The sequence below is a fragment of the Macaca nemestrina genome, chromosome 13, assembly GCF_043159975.1.
Source record: "Macaca nemestrina isolate mMacNem1 chromosome 13, mMacNem.hap1, whole genome shotgun sequence".
Classification (NCBI taxonomy): Eukaryota; Metazoa; Chordata; class Mammalia; order Primates; family Cercopithecidae; genus Macaca; species Macaca nemestrina.
In genome coordinates this window covers 38,702,307-38,719,961 of record NC_092137.1, presented here as the reverse complement: position 1 = coordinate 38,719,961, position 17,655 = coordinate 38,702,307, and the positions used below count along the sequence as shown (strand labels likewise).

Genomic DNA, 17,655 nt, shown 5'->3' with positions numbered 1-17,655 from the left:
AAAACAGATACATTTGGATAATCTGCTATTTATTTTTTTTTACAGTATTGGCTCCAAGTGATACCATATATTTTTTAAAAAGCTACATAAATTCAATATAAATAGTTGTTATTCTGAGATTAAATAGGTTTACACTTTTATGGTACTAAAATATTCTTTCATGAAAAGATGATGATTATAAATGATAGTTTGGTCTTTTTTTTTTTTTTTTAAAAAAGAAAAAGCTGAAATATAGCATATATATTCCCAGTTAGGTTTTTTTTTTGAGATGGGGTCTTGCTCTGTTGCCCAGGATGGAGTGTAGCAGAGATCACGGCTCAGTGCAGCCTCCAACTCCTGGGCTTGAGAGAGCCTCCTGCTTCAGCCTTTTGAGTAGCTGGGACCCCAGGTGCGTGTTACCACACCTGGCTATTTTTTTTCAATTTTTTGTTGAGATGGGATCTCACTGTGTTGCACAGTCTGGTCTCGAACTCCTGGGCTCAAGTGATCCTCCCCTGCCTCAGCCTCCCAAAGTGCTGGGATTACAGGTGTGAGCCACCACACCCAGCGAACACAAGTTTTATACAGTCCATTAGAGTGCATGTTAAGCCCTACTATGCTTTGCCACAATGACTTTTTACAATCAAGTAAAATAACTTGGCCTTTACAGGGCCTTTAAATGCACAAATTATGCCCTGTTGTGATTTTCATCTGATCAACTCAACCAGATAGCATGAGAAGATTTCATAAATATACACAAATAAATGTGCACTTATTTCGTAACCTCCACTTAGAAGCTAATTGGTTCACTTTCTTCCTTATCAGTCATAAAACAGCAGCCACCACTATTTTTTCCTTGCAGTTCACAACATATAGTTCTACTGCAATAATTCTGACTCTAGGACCAGATGGGCCAGCTTACTCATGCCCTTCTACTGAGTCATGTAAATATCACAAGATGACATGTGCTACCAAGACAAACAGAAAAGCCTTTAAACTCAGCCCTGGAGCCAGGAAAATATTCAAAACTGTGATGCCAAAAATTTGACCCCATTGATCTCAATTTTTCCTTATTATTCCAATTAGTTTTGTAGTTACTCTATTTATGGGAGTTCCTAATGCCTGCTGTTAACTGAAGTTGTTGTTTGGTATGCAGGCTCACATGCTTACCTTTCTTCCTCATAAAAAGTTTGAACTAGCAGCCATAAACTCAACCCATTAAAGACAACAAAGTGGTTGGGCGCAGCAGCTCACACCTGTAATCCGGGCCCTCTGAGAGGCCGAGGCGGGCAGATTGCTTGAGTCCAGGAGTTTGAGACCAGCCTGGTCAAACCCTGTCTCTACTAAAAAATACAACGGCCATGATGGTGTATGCCTGTGGTCCTAGCTACTCAGGAGGTGGAGATGGGAGAATCACCTGAGCCTGCGGAGGTCAAGGCAGCAATGAGCCGAGATCACGCCATTGTACTCCGGCCTGGGCAACAGAGTGAGACCCTGTCCCCTCCCCCGAACCCCCAAAAAAGCCAACTAAAACAAAAGCTCTTACCTGGTGTAAGACGAGTATCCAGTAAACTTATTTAAAATTTTTTTAAATTTCTCTTGCATTAAAATTTTTTTTTTTTTTTTTTGAGATGGAGTCTCTATCTGTCGCCCAGGCTGGAGTGCAGTGGTACGATCTCGACTCACTACAACCTCCACCTGCCGGGTTCACTCCATTTTCCTGCCGAGTAGCTGGGACTACAGGTGCCTGCCACAACACCCGGCTAATTTTTTGTGTTTTTGGTAGAGACAGGGTTTCACCACGTTAGCCAGGATGGTCTCGATCGCCTGACCTCGTGATCTGCCCGCCTCGGCCTCCCAAAGTGCTGGGATTACAGGCGTGAGCCACTGCACCCGGCCAAAAAAACATTTTTTTAACCTTAAAAAAAAATAAGACAGGGTCTCACCATGTTGCTCAGGCTGGTCTCTAACTCCTGGCCTCAAGTTATCCAACCGCCTTGGCCTCCCAAAGTGCTGGGATTACAGGTGTGAGCCACCATGCCCATCCCCAGTAAAGTATTATCTTACTCACCATTTTTTAAAAATTTTTAAAATTTTGAAATCATTTTAGACTTACAGAAAAGTGGTAAAAATACTACATCTCTGTCCCAGCTTTCCCTCATGCTAAGACTACATAAACACAGTACACATATCAAAACTAAGAAATTACCACTGGAATAATTCTATTAACTAAACTACAGACTTTATAAAGATTTCACCACTTTCTCCACTAATGTCCTTTCTTGGCCTCAAGAGCCAATCCACGATCCCACATCACACAAAAAGGTTAAATTCACCAACCTATAGGAATCAGGGTTTCATCCACAGGCAAGTAAGTATCCGCTTCTATGGTGACTTCATGGTCATATATATTCGGGGAACCCTGGGAGGAAAAGATAGGGGAAAGGTTTTCTGCTTAGTCTTATTTCATATACCCACTTTTTAACTTCTCTTGCAAAAATGTTTTCAGGCATTGACAAAAACTTTTAAAATCTTGTTTGGCTGATGGTAATGATTGAATATAATCATTTAAGTGTAGGTAGATAAAGCAACAGATAAATTTGGAAGAAACTTTCAAGTGTGCACGCATTTTCTTTTCTAAATAGAATATGAAGGTGAAAAATCAGAGACCACAGTGGTTTGAAAGCCTTTTGGACTTTGGCTTATTAATGTAGGTGTTTCTTCTACTCTTCTCACACGCCAGGCAACCAGAAGAGCAAGGGCTGGTAACCAGAAACACATCCTGAGAGGTCAGGGGACTGCTCCAGGCTCACTCCTGGGGGTGCACCTGGCACTCCCCTCTAGCCCAGTTTCCACACAGAGGCCCCACTCTCTGCTCCATGACAGAAGCCCAGATGTCAGAACTGCGGTCCCTGCTTTTGAGAATTTGCCCACCTCCTCCATGAAGATGCAGTCTGCCCTTTTCGGGGGAGTCAAAGGCTGGTGCAAGAAGTACTGGTCAGTGTCAGAAGGCCTGGGGTCTAGTTCCAGCTCTTCCTGAGCGGTCCCAGGGAATTTATTTAACCTCATAGACTCTCATTTCCTTTGGTTTAACACTGGGCTAATGGGGCCGGGCGCGGTGGCTCATGCCTGTAATCCCAGCACTTTGGGAGGCCGAGGTGGGTGGATCACCTGAGGTCAGGAGATGGAGACCAGCCTGACCAAAAAGAAGAAACCCCGTCTCTACTAAAAATACAAAGTTAGCCGGGCGTGGTGGCGCATGCCTGTAATCTCAGTTACGCCGGAGGCTGAGGCAGGAGAACTGCTTGAACCCGGGAGGTGGAGGTTGCGGTGAGCCAAGATCACACCATTGCACTCCAGCCTGGGCAACAAGAGCAAAACTCCGTCTCAAAAAATAAATAAACAAACAAATAAATAACTAAACAAAATAAAATAAATTTGGGCTACTGATGCCTCTACCTTTTCCAGGGTCCTTGTGAACAACAGTTTAGAAAAGGTGCATTGTGCTGTTTGTAAATCAGCAAATAGTTTTATACATGCATGTTTCTAATACAAATGCTTATTTTATATTATTATTTATTTATTATATAAAATAATTTTTTTATATTATATTGCTATTATTCAATAGCAACATATTTTAAAGCTTCACACCAGAAGATGCGGAAGGGAAACCAAGTGAGGGCTTTTGCTTAGTGAATGCTCAAAGATAAGCTAAACTAGTGGTTCTCAATTGGGGATAATTTTGCCCCTCAGGGGAAATTTGACATTTGACTTTTTTTTTTTTGAGACCGAATTTTGCTCTTGTTGCCAAGGCTGGAATGCAATGGCGCAATCTCGGCTCACTGCAACCTCCACCTCTCGGATTCAAGTGATTCTCCTGCCTCAGCCTCCCGAGCAGCTGGGATTACAGGCATGCACCACCACGCCCAGCTAATTTTGTATTTTTAGTAGAGAAGGGGTTTCTCCATGTTGGCCAGGCTGGTCTCGAACTCCCGACCTCAGGTGATCTGCCCACCTCGGCCTCCCAAAGTGCTGGGATTATAGGTGTGAGCCACCACGCCCAGTAGACTTTTTTTTTTTTTTTGAGACAGAGTCTCGGTCTGTCACCCAGGCCTGAGTGCAGTAGTGCAATCTTGGCTCACTGCAGTCTCTGCCTCCCAGGTTCAAGCGATTCTCCTGCCTCAGCCTCCCGAGCAGCTGGGATTACAAGCGTGCACCACCACACTCGGCTAATTTTTGTATTTTTAGTAGAGATGGGGTTTCACCATATTGGCCAGGCTGGTCTTGAAATCTTGACCTCAGGTGGTGATCCACCCACCTCAGCCTCCCAAAGTGCTGGGATTACAGGTGTGAGGCACTGTGCCTGGCCAACTCGATTTTTTGAGACAGGATTAGGACAGGTTAGCTGGAAACAGATTCTATGGTCTGAAAGACTGGACCATACAATCAAACTGAGTCATTCTGAGAAGAAAGGTCAAGATTTGAGAGACCATGAGAATGCATGTCTAAACATGACAGAAACTGGCTCTTTTTCTGAAAAACTACGATTCTTTTTTTTTCTGAGGCAGAGTCTTACAGTCGCCCAGGCTGGAGTGCAGTGGTGCAATCTTGGGTCACTGCAACCTCCACCTCCAGGGTTCAAGCAATTCTCCTGCCTTAGCCTCCTAAATTGCTGGGATTACAGGCGCCCACCACCATGCCAGGCTAAGTTCTGTATTTTTAGGAGAGATGGGGTTTCACCATGTTAGCCAGGCTGGTCTCAAACTCCTGACCTCAAGTAATCTGCCTGCCATGGCTTCCCAAAATGCTGGGATTACAGACTTGAGCCACCACGCCTGGCCAGAAGAACCATGATGCTCTTGTATTCTCCCAGTGGGTGCATGCTGGACAGGGGTATGAGTGGGTGGGGGACAAGGCCAGGGCAGAGGCCTCTCCTCTGCACTTCCTACAGCTTGTTTGGTCCCTGCTCTGAGTTGGGGTGGCAGGTCCAAGATGGGAGGGGGTCTGCACCCCTGCCTAGAGCAGGTCTAGACTCGAGCTGATGTATCTTCTGTGCGCCTCTCTCTCCTGCCATCTTCTCATGCCTCAGGTGGTGCCAGCACCTGAAGATGCCCCTGGGACTGTTGGAGAGGAGCTGAGGGAAGAGAATTTGGGACTACTGCACTTCCCTGGCCCTATTTGTTCATTACTCAGCTCAACACGGAGGGCTTTGGGTCAGCCGAGACAAGGGGTGCGAAGGTTGGGTTCAAGGCCTTGGTGGCACTAAACTGGGAGCTGCAGCCCACATACAGAACTGAAGCGTGTTAGAAAAGGAGAACCCAGACGGACTGAAGCGTCTCCATACTTCCTGTGCACAAACAAGCCTAGAGGAACACAATCTATCTAATGTCATCCAACGAGGACGCCTGCAGGAGGCAAAGCCATTCTCCAGACTCCTGGCCTAGCATTAATTCAGGTCTTCCCTCTGTTTCCTAGGTGCCTGCCTCTTTAGAAACAGATCCATGCAGTATATATTCTTTCGTGCCTTGTTACTTCCACACAACGTAACGCTCCTGGGACCATCCATGTTATATTTCTTTGTACTGTTGAGTAGTATTCCATTGTATGAATGTATCACAGTTTGTTTATCCATTCTCCTGTTGATAGACTTTTGGGTTGTTTCCAGTGTTTTACTGTTATAAATAAAGCTGCTTAGAAATTTCCATTTTCTGTTTTTTTGGTTTTTTTTTTTTTTTTTTTTTTTTTTTAGCACTAGAGAAATGAATCAACATGAAAATCACACACCAAATAAACTGATGAATCTAAGATTTAGGAAGAAGCCTAGGAGGAGAAGGAAAAGAACATTCATCAGGCACCCACCTTCTTAAGGGTCACCAAGCGGTAGCAACATTCCTTCATTAAAGAGATGCATGCTTTGTGGCTGGGCGTGGTGGCTAACGCCTGTAATCCCAGAACTTTGGGAGGCTGAGATGCGCAGATCACTTCAAGTCAGGAGTTCAAGACCAGCCTGACCAACATGCTGAAACCTCATCTCTACTAAAAATGTAAAAACTTAGCCAGGCGTGGGGCACACACCCGTAATCCCAGCTACTCTAGAGGCTGAGGCGGAAGAATCGCTGGAACCTGGGAGGTGGAGGTGGAAGTGAGCCAAGATTGCGCCACTGCACTCTATCCTGGAGACAGTGAGACTCCGTCTCAAAAAAAAAAAAAAAAAAAAAAAAAAAAAAAAAAAAAAAGATGCATGCTTCTTTTTATGACTCTTCTAGGCTGGAAAAATGCAATGATCTACTCTGGTGGAATATTACTGTTGGAATCATTTCCTTTCAAGACTGATGAAAACTTGGCAAGAAATGCTGATTCACAAACAGACCTTGAGGCCCATCTCTGGGTTCAGTATTTGTTTTGGTTAACTTTGCTTGGCTGCTACCCATTTGTAACATTAACCATTTATAGAGCCCATCATGATTTGCAGGGGACTTTAAAGACATTGCGCAATGTCACTACTACAGCCTTAACTCAGCTCTTATCACTCCTAGCAGGAGGGTACAGACACTGCGGGTTACTACCTACAAGCCATGGCAACTCTTTTACCAGCAACTCTGTGCCCCCAGGGAGAAACCAGGTTTGTTGATTTATCCTATGCTAGACCAGATAGTCAGATATTCAGGGAAGGGGACTCCCCTTCTCCGTTCCCAGAGGGCGAATTTTGACTGGTCTAAACCAATCATCGTGGCCTAATTCCCTTGCTGGCGATTGGGTTAGGCAGAGCATAGGCCACACTTCTGGCCAATGAGAAGTCAGAGAAAGTTGGCTGGAGGGCTTCTAGGAAAGGTATTGCTTTTTCTTTTCTTTTTTTTTTTGGGGGGGGGGCACGGAGTCTCGCTCTGTCGCCCAGGCTGGAGTGCAGTGGCCGGATCTCAGCTCACTGCAAGCTCCGCCTCCCGGGTTCACGCCATTCTCCTGCCTCAGCCTCCCGAGTAGCTGGGACTACCGGCGTCCGCCACATCGCCCGGCTAGTTTTTTGTATTTTTTAGTAGAGACGGGGTTTCACCGTGTTAGCCAGGATAGTCTCGATCTCCTGACCTCGTGATCCACCCGTCTCGGCCTCCCAAAGTGCTGGGATTACAGGCTTGAGCCACCGCGCCCGGCCAGGTATTGCTTTTTCTTAAAAAGAGGACATTAGAGATATGAAAAAAGGAATTAGTCTTTTTGTCTCTGGATGTGACTATATGAGGAGGTGATTCCTGGAGCTGTGGCCATGAGGGGACAAGGCTGAAGACAAAAGCCAAAATACTGAGGAAGCAGATGGAAACAAAAATACCACTTATTAAATTTAAATAACACACAAAAATATATAAGATGAGCTGACTAATTTAAATATCAGGTTTTGAGCTATGTCCCTGGGGAGGGTTTGAGATATATGATAATGCTTCTCAAGATATGGCAAGAGATATTCCGAAGATGCAGAAGCCCTTGACTCCAGGTCCGGCTTGGTGATCATCCACTCCTACTGGAGTGCCTCAGAAGGCTGGTGCCCCCATCCACCTTCAAACCTGAAGCTGGTGGCTGTGGATTCAAGCTACACTTACTAAGATACACGTTGAACATCCCTACTCTGAAAATCTAAAATCTTTTCAGAGATTTAGATGGCTCACGCCTGTAATCCCAGCACTTTGGGAGGCAGAGGCGGGCAGATCACCTGAGGTCAGGAGTTCAAGACCAGCCTGGCCAACATGGTGAAACCCCATCTCAACCAAAAATACAAAAATTAGCTGGGTGTGGTGGTGCGTGCCTGTAATCCCAGCTACTAAGGAAGCTGAGGCAGGAGAAGTGCTTGAACCCGGAAGGTGGAGGTTGCAGTGAGCCAAGATTGTGCCACTGCACTCCAGCCTGGGCAACAAGAGCAAAACTCCGTCTCAAAAAAAAAAAAAAGACAATGTAAAATCTGAAATGCTCCAAAATCTGAGCTTTTTGAGTGCCAACATGATGCTCAGAAAAGTAGTCACTGACTGGAGCATTCCAGATTTCGAGTTTTCGGATTAGGAATGCTGAACGAATAAGTATACATAATGCAAATATTCCAAAATCTGGAAATCTCCAAAATCCAAAACATTTCTGGCCCCAAGTATTTTGGATAAAGGATATTCAATCTGTGGTATATGGAAGGAAGTTTATACTGACTGCCCTTTTGGGTGGCGTCTAAGATCTAGGAAACTATTCAGTCTAAAAAGAGATTCAGAAATACCCATCACTCCAAGTCCCTGCAGGACTGGAAGGGTGGTAAAAAAAAAAAAAGGCTTTTTACCTTCATTGGAGGTATTCCACACTGGCAGATGGAATACTGCATGCATAATTTCTCTTTCTATTTCTGAATCTATTCCTTTAGATCTCCCCTCCCCATTATTAAATAGGATGTACTAAGTACGCAGAAATGTAAAAAACAGAATTATCACCAAAGTTTATTACCTACATAAAACAATACTTTGTTCTATTTCTGTCGTTTCTTTCTGAACTTATTTTAAGAAGTAGAGCCTCTTAGGTCTGAGTGTTTGTTTTATTTTTGTCTTTTGTTTTGGTTTTAATATTATTTATTTATTTATTTATTTTAAAGATGGAGTTTCGCTCTTGTTGCCCAGGCTGGAGTGCAATGGCACAATCTCAGCTCACTGCAACCTCAGTCTCCCAGGTTCAAGTGATTCCCCTGTCTCAGCCTCCCGAATAGCTGGGAATACAGGCCCATGCTACCACGCCCAGCTAATTTTGTATTTTTAGTAGAGACGGGGTTTCACCATGTTGGTCAAGCTGGTCTCAAACTCCTAACCTCAGGTGATTCACTCATCTCGGCCTCCCAAAGTGCCAGGATTACAGGCATGAGCCACAGCACCCGGACTTGTTTTTAAGATTTCAAGAAGGATGGTGAAAGTTCTTGAAGATAAGGAACACGCAAGTAAAGGGTCAACTTTTTTAAAGGGAGAACGTTGGAAATTTTACAAGAACCAATTAACTCTGCAATTTGGGAAAATTCTAGAAAACAGAACCCAGCAGATCATCAGCAAACTCCTGAAACAGTATAAAAATGTGAGATATTACTAGCTGACTGTGAATATCATCTTGCGGTAGAAAATGAGGCCAAAGTGAGTCAAGTATAGTGGACAATGATGAGTTCTTCAGATAAAGAGGAAGTAATAAATATAATCTACAGAGTTTAGCTGAGTTTTTTATTCTGTCTGATATGATAGCCTCCTCAATGAGCTAAACTGTTACCGTTAGGAGAGAATGAGGTAGTTCAGAAGGGATCACTTAAGGGGGGTTGTCAGCAGCTCTACACCACTCTTAGGTGGGCAGTTCAAGTGGTCCCCCACTGGGGTCTATTCCTCTGCTGGGTTGATTTTAGTGTCTTAACCAACAACTTCATAAAGGGCTTCTAACAGCAGCTGACAAACAGTAGGTAGTGTTATGATTATGAAATCGAGAACATGCCTATTAATCTAAAAAAAAAAACAGGTCTTCTAAATACAAATCCAGTGCTCTTTCCACAGTACTGTGCAGGGCAGGACTGGCCCACCCAAACCCCTGGGAGGAGGTGGCAGGTTCACAGGGGAAACACACACATATTGGCAGCATATCTAAAGGAGCTGGGCCATGCCATTTCCAAAGCTCCAAGGGTGGAAGGCATCTTAATTGGAACAAATTAGGGGGGAATAGAAGTGGAATAAGGAAAGCAAATATAAGTGCATGTTACAATTAGATTCTGAGAGGGAGTTCTTGAAACAGTTAGTTACCTGTCTGAAGCAAATGGGAAATAGGTACTCTCTTGGCAGTACAATGTACTCATTCTGTCTTTCTCTATAATTTTCAATTATTGAGCACCTACTATAAGTCCTCTACTGGGCCCTTTTTGTCATCATGAGGGTGACCTCACTGCCACAGCAATTCCACACTGCTCTGATCTCTCTAGCCACAGCCCAGGACATTCCACAAAGCACGAAGCAGAAAAGAACAAATTCACTTACCTGGCCTGCCAGGTTGAAGTAAGAATGGTTGGTCAGGTTGACTGGTGTGGCCTGACTGGCCTGTGCTCTATAGTTGACCACGAGCTCCCCGCCATCCAGGGTGTATGTCACCCAGACTTTTAACTCTCCGGGGTAGCCTTCCTCACCATCTGGACTGATGCGCGAGAACTGGACGCCATTGGACAGCACCTGAGGGGTCCAGAGTACCTGGAAAAAAGTATTTTCAAAGTTGTGTAGTTGCTCCAACCTCAAGTTAAAGCCACATTTCAATATTTAAAGACAACTGATTTCACAAGGAAAATGGTTATACAATCAATTAAGACTTTTGAATGACAGCCTGGATTTTTTTTTTTTTTGAGACAGGGTCTCACTATGTTGTCCAGGCTGGAGTGCAGTGATACATTCTTGGCTCACTGCAACCTCCACCTCCCAGGTTCAAGAGATTCTCGAGCCTCAGCCTCCCGAGTACGATTACAGGCATGAGCCACCATGCCTGGCTAATTTTTGCATTTTTCATAGAAACAGGGTTTCGCCATGATGACCAGGCTGGTCTCGAACTCCTGACCTCAAGTGATCTACCTGTCTCGGCCTCCCAAGGTGCTGGAATTACAGGCATGAGCCACCGCACCCGGCCCCTGGATTTTAACTATTCCAAATTTTTGTTTTTCTCTACCTTCTCACACTCCCCATTCTCTTTTCTCTAACTTTGTATGTATATGTGTGTCTACAATATTTTCCCCTCCTCTTCTTTGATGATTTTTCTTTGATTTTTTTTTTTTTAATCTTGTAGCCCCACTCTGCTAAATGCCATATAGCAATATCTGCTGAGAGTACTAAAAAAACTTTAATAAATCAGCCCCTGTCTCTTGGGGGTACTATATACACACATTTATTAAAATTCCTGCAAGGCTCTCTGTGTTCCCTAGGCAGAGTTCAAAACAAATAAGGCACTTGTGCCATTAAGAAGAGTTGTAGCCCACAAGTCAAGAGTCCTGATTTGGGGGGCCTCATTTGTCCCTAGCCCATTGTGTGACTCTAGGCATTAATCTCTTTCATAAAATAAAGGGGTTGAAGAAATTATCTCGAAGTTTCTTCTTGTTCTAGAAAATATGATTCTAAGACCGACAAAAAAAGTATGGAGTTTATTTTTAAAGTTTTTTTTTTTTTGTGGTCGGGTGCAATAGCTCATGCCTGTAATCCCAACACTTGAGCTCAGGAATTCAAGACCAGCCTGGGCAACATAGTGAGACTTCATCTCTATAAAAAAGTTTTAAAAATTAGCCAGGTATGGGCTGGGCGCGGTGGCTCATGCCTGTAATCCCAACTCTTTGGGAGGCCAAGGCAGGCGGATCATGAGGTCAGGAGATCGAGACCATCCTGGCTAACACAGTGAAACCCCGTCTCTGCTAAAAATACAAAAAATTAGCCAGGCGTGGTGGGAGGCACCTGTGGTCCCAGCTACTCAGGAGGCTGAGGCAAGAGAATGGTGTGAACCTGGGAGGCGGAGCTTGCAGTGAGCCGAGATCGTGCCACTGCACTCCAGCCTGGGCAACAGAGTGAGACTCTGTCTCAAAAAAAAAAAAAAAAAAATTACCAGGTATGGTGGTGCATACCTGTAGTCCTAGCTACTCAGGAGGCTGAGAAGGGAGGATCGCTTGTGCCCAGGAGGTTGAGGCTACAGTGAGCTGAGATGGCACATACCATTGCACCATTGCACTCCAATCTGGGTGACAGAGTAAGACATTGTCTCCAAAAAGTAAATAAATAAATAAAAAGCATTTTGCTTTTGGAAATAGGAATTGGAATCTTGGATTAACATAGTGGCTGTTCTCAACTTTGTCCTAGAGGCTCTAAGATTACACTTACAGGGAAAGGAAAACGAACATTTATCTGGTACCCATTATGAGTCAAGACTCTTTGCTAGAAACTTCACAGACACTGTCTCATCTGTCTCAAAGCAGACTTAAAGTAGGTAACATCATCCTCATTGAATAATGAAAGAATGGAGGCTCAGTGAGGATAAACCGCTTGCCTCAGGCCACACAGCTAGTGTGTGGCATTGGATTGGATCCTGAGTCTGTTCCGTTATTCTATATTATCAGGGGATGAGTTGGCCAGAGATTCCCAGTGCCTTTAGAGAGCTCTGGGATCACTAAAGAAGGGGCCTGTTGCAGGCATGAGACCTCCGATTTGTTGAATGCTGAATAGTCAATGACCTAGTGCTTTACATAAATCATCTTGCAAGGTACAGATTTGGTTGAACCAAATGAAATGACCATCACTGTAGGTCAAAACAGTTGAACACTGGCAATTTCATGTGGCTTCAACAAATATTATTTACCTCCATTTTACAGATGAGCAAATTGAGTTCAGTGGAGTTAACTTATACCCACATCTACCTTCCACATACCTAGTGTGCGTCGGGGAGGGTAGGGAGTTTTATACTTCCTGTCCATTGTTTAGAAGGAAAAAAAATCTTGTTTAAAGTCACACATGTGGCCAGGTGCGGTGGCTCACACCTGTAATTACAGCACTTTGGGATGCCAAGGTGGGCAGATCACTTGAGGTCAGGAGTTTGAGACCAGCCTGGCCAACATGGTGAAACCTCATGTCTACTGAAAATACAAAAATTAGCCAGGTGTGGTGGCGGGCTCCTGTAATCTCAGCTACTTGGGAGGTTAAGGCAGGAGAATTGCTTGAACCTGGGAAGTGGAGGTTGTAGTGAGCCGAGATCACACCACTGCACTCCAGCCTGGACAACAGAGCAAGACTCCATCTCAAAAAATAAGTAAATAGATAAAGTTATACATGTTATTTGTGACAGAGCTGGGGTTCAAACTCAGGACTGGCTGTCTCCACTATTCCACATTTTAGTCTCAGTGAAGTTTTTGTTTGAATCTTCCTTTTCAACAAAAAAGTTGAGGCCAAACTCTATAGACTTGAAAGATAATAGCCTCTGTGGGACCCAGGAGTGGCCTCTGAGCCCAGGATCTGTCCACTTTGCTCTCACAGACGCGGCATTTGCCAGGAAGGAGAACCCAGCAGGAACGGAGGTTTCTGCCTTTACCTACAGTGAAAGCAGCTGGTATGTGAAATACTTTCACCGAGCTTAGTGAAAAATTCATTTTACACCCTAGTTAGCTCCCAGAAAGGTTGAACTGTCAAGACACTCAAAATATGAAGCCTGTTACATGTGTAATTAAAAAGGAAATAGAATATCCCAAATAGAACATTTCGAGAATTAAATAATTGAAATGAAATCTTAACTTGCTACCTAGTTTTTCTTTTGCAGAGAAAGGACACAATGGAAAGATTTTTGGTAAACCAATATGATTGGTTAAGTATAATTCCTATTTATAGAATGATTTCCCTGAGCCTATAGTTTCTAAATTTCCAGAAACTTTGCAGCTCTAGACCTTCTTATACCATTTCAAATCCTATTCAACTTTCATCTTAAAAAAAAAATGTGTTGGTGGCCGGGTGCAATGGCTCATGCCTGGAGTTTGAGACCAGCCTGACCAATATGGAGAAACCCTGTACTCTACTAAAAATACAAAATTAGCCGGTCGTGGTGGCACATGCCTGTAATCCCAGCTACTTGAGAGGCTGAGGCAGGAGAATCGCTTGAACCCAGGAGGCGGAGGTTGCAGTGAGCTGACATCACGCCATTGCACTCCAGCCTGCGGGACAAGAGCAAAAAAACTCCATCTCAAAAAAAAAAAAAAAAAAAAAAAGCATTGGTATAAATAGAAAAACACATACCTCCAAACCAACAATTATTCAGTCATTGTTGAGACGTGACACAATGTAAAACAACGTTCATCTGATGGGCGCATGGCACTATGTCAAAACCGACTGTTCAAAAACTTTCAGTGGCTTTATAAAAATGTTGAAAGTCGGCCAGGTGCAGTGGCTCAAGCCTTTAATCCCAGCACTATGGGAGGCCGAGGTGGGCGGATCACCTGAGGTCAGGAGTTCGAGACTAGCCTGACCAACATGGAGAAACTCCATCTCTACTAAAAATACAAAATTAGCCAGGCGTGGTGGCGCATGCCTGTAATCCCAGCTACTCGAGAGACTGAGGCAGAAGAACTGCTTGAACCCAGGAGACGGAGGTTGTGGTGAGCTGAGATGGCGCCATTGCACTCCAGCCTGGGCAACGAGAGCAAAACTCTACCTCAAAAAAAAAAACCAAAAAACGTTCAAAGTATTTCCCTATCCCTCTCAGGGCCACTGTGCAGCCATTCTCTCCCATATCCATGTATTGAATGAAATGCTTTGGCTCTTCAAGGCCAGTTCCAATCCTACCTCCTAGGTTGCTATTTCATTTGTTCACACCCAGTTCCTACTGCACCTTGTTGTCATCTGTTGCGGCATTTGTGGCTTCTCGCCTTTAACAGTTATCATGTAAGAGTCCACCTCCCTCTTTATACTGTGAGCCTCAGGAGTCCCCGGCCTACTGTGCCCCCCGCTTCACAGAAGGGGCTCAAGGGCACACTGCACTGAAGGCTACATACACTCACTATTTTGCTATGTTCTTGAAGGGAATATAAGTTAAGTAACACCACGGAAAATGCCACAGTGAACAGGGGGAGCAGGGACAAGCTACAACGAGGTGCTGTCCTAAGGCTCCTCTGAAGATCCCTGTCTGAAGCCAGGCTGGGCCTTACTTCCTCTGGTTGGGGTTTGCTCATGATCCTGGCATGTTCTAGAGACTCTGCACTAATATGCGCAGAGCACATGCTGCCCTTTGCCTCCCTGGCATGAAGAGTCCCATCCTGAGGAAAGGGAAACCCATGGGGCAGTCAGTCTGGTTCCAGGCCACCAGCAGGAAGCTCATGGAAGCAGGGAAGCCAGAGCCACCAGCCTCCTTCTGCAGGACAAGTGATGGTTAGAGGCAGAAGAGAAGAAACTGTGACCATTAGTGGGCATACATGTTTCTGTCTTCTCTGGCTCTTCTCTAGCAAATAACCTGGGTGGTATAATGTAAAAGAAAGTTAACTACTGAAATTTACTCCTTCACAGCCTGAAATCAGACTAGTAAGAGAGCAATCACTGGGGTTAACCTGTAGACTCCCATGGGGCTAGGAAGCAGGGGGCCAAGCACTCCCAACCCAGGGAGAAGCTGTTCGATCAATTTGCTTTCTTGACCTTGTTTTCTAGGGATCCGCTTAAAGAAGGGACGTTTTCATATGGAGGGGAGGAACTGGGGAGAATCTGATATGATTTTGAGGTATGAGGCACTTCAGTGGAAGGGGAGGCACTTCAGTGGAAGGGCAGGCCTTGGTGCAGGGCCATGCTGCATGGGGCGGGGGGCTTAACGACAGGTACAGGGAAGCATGCTGGATGGGGGCACCCATGCGGCCTGGGTGGACACCAGCAGCTATGGTGTAAGAATGAGTGTTTTGGGCCAGGCAGCCCTGGTTGTCCCACTTTGGAGTCATGTGGTCTTTTATTTATTTTTTATTTTTCATTTTTTTGAGATGGAGTCTGGCTCTGTTGCCCAGGTTGGAGTGCAGTGGCGTGATCTCAGCTAACTGCATCTTCTACCTCCTACATTCAAGCGATTCTCTTGCCTCAGCCTCCTGAGTGGCTGAGATTACAGGTGGCCACCACACCCAGCTAAGTTTTGTATTTTTCATAGAGATGGGGTTTCACCACGTTGGCCAGGCTGGTCTTAAACTCCTGACCTCAGGTGATCTGCCCACCTCGGCCTCCCAGAGTACTGGGATTGCAGGCGTGAGCTACCATGCCCGGTCATGTGGTCTTTTAGTGCCTCAGTTTTCCCATTTAGTGATAACACAGAGTTTTAGTAAGGGTAAGAGATAATATATGTCAGTGTCTTATCCAATAAGTGGAAGATACTGTTATCAATCCACTTCTCTCCAACCCAATTCCCTGATCGTAACACTGTGAGAACGTTGTTTCTTGTTTTTCCTAAGTCAAAGACTGACATCCTTTCTCTTGGGGCTCTCCTGTCTGTTCCAACAGATGAACTAGAGAAGTATGGGTCCTGGGACATGCCCATTGCACCTGCTGCCCTGAACCACAGGAGTGGCCTCTTTCCTGTATTTCCTCACCACACACGTGCTCTAGGGCCTAAGACCGTGCCTGGCAAGCAGAAGGTACGCATAAAGTGAGCCTAAAGGGAACTCCATCACATGTGCCAGACTTACCTTATCAAACCCTCTGACTCCTCCATGCAGACTGTTGGGTTCCTTGTTAATGGCCAGGTGATACTCCTTCCCATCCACCTTGAAGGTTCCTTTGGCGATTCGGTTGGCCACCCTCCCAATAACTGCTCCAAAGTATGGCTGCTTTTGGAGGTATCCTGCAAGGACAAGGGATGACAGCACTTTTAAAACTTCAATTCAGGCTGGGTGCTGTGGCTCACGCCTATAACCCCAGCGCTTTGGGAAGCCGAGGCGGGTGGATCGCCAGGTCAGGAGATTGAGACCATCCTGGCTAACATGGTGAAACCCCGTCTCTACTAAAAATACAAAAAAATTAGCTGGGCGTGGTGGCAGGTGCCTGTAGTCCCAGCTACTCAGGAGGCTGAGGCAGGAGAATGGCATGAACCCAGGAGGTGGTGCTTGCAGTGAGCCGAGACTGCACCACTGCACTCCAGCCTGGGTGACAGAGCAAGACTCCATCTCAAAAAAAAACCCAAAAAACCCTCAATCCAAAGGTGTGGCGCATGCCATTGTCCCCCACCTTCTTCAGAGGGATGCTGCACATGGTAACATCTTGGGCATGTCAAAGTCCTCACCAAATCACAGAAAATGGCTTTCATTACATATGATCCTTTCCTTTTCCAAAAGTAATTAATATTCATTATACAAAATTGTAAAGAATTTTATACAGCACAAAGAAAAAACTGAAATTATCCTTCATCTCATCACTAGAGAGAACCACTGTTAATATTCTTATGTGCACACACAGTCTTCCATCTTTTAATACATGCATCTGTGTGCTTTTTTCTTTCTTTTTATAAAACTATTTGTTGTGGTGGTTGTTGTTAAGACAGAGTCTCACTCTGTTGCCCAGGCTGGAGTACTGTGGCCCCATCTTGGCTAACTGCAAACTCTGCCTCCCAGGTTCAAGTGATTTTCTTGCCTCAGCCTCCTGAGTAGCTGGGAGCAGAGGCATGCACCACCACACCCAGATAATTTTTGTATTTTTAGTAAAGACGGGCTTTCACCATGTTGGCCAGGTTGGTCTCAAACTCCTGACCACAGGCGATCTACCCAACTCGGCCTCCCAAAGTGACGGGATTACAGGCATGAGACACCGTGCCCAGTCTTTTCCCTCTCTTTCAAGACATCTTATTGTACTGTATGCACCTATTTTCGGTCCAAAGTTGACTCTGAGTGACTGAAACTGCAGGAAACAAAACTATGGCTGATGGCAGACTGTATAACACTGCTTTGTAATCTCCTTTTCTCTAGGCCAAAGTTATACTTTCCTGTGGTCTCGAGAGAAAACGATCTTATTCTTCTTTCTTTTCTTATTTTTTTTATTTTTTTTTTTTTGAGACGGAGTCTGGCTCTGTCGCCCGGGCTGGAGTGCAGTGACCGGATCTCAGCTCACTGCAAGCTCCGCCCCCCGGGTTTACGCCATTCTCCTGCCTCAGCCTCCCGAGTAGCTGGGACTACAGGCGCCC

At 45.0% G+C, this 17,655-nt stretch overlaps 1 protein-coding gene across 1 annotated transcript in view; it reads right to left on the bottom strand.

Annotated features, from left to right (window-relative positions):
- Positions 1–17,655, bottom strand: part of LOC105464874 (galactose mutarotase) — a 76,933-nt gene that overhangs the window by 48,760 nt on the left and 10,518 nt on the right. The window contains exons 2-4 of the mRNA XM_011712982.2: positions 16,169–16,323; positions 9,993–10,199; positions 2,320–2,401 (exon numbers count right to left, since the gene is read on the bottom strand). Coding sequence (XP_011711284.2) covers positions 2,320–2,401; positions 9,993–10,199; positions 16,169–16,323 — 444 coding nt within the window. The remainder of the gene's footprint in view (positions 1–2,319; positions 2,402–9,992; positions 10,200–16,168; positions 16,324–17,655) is intronic.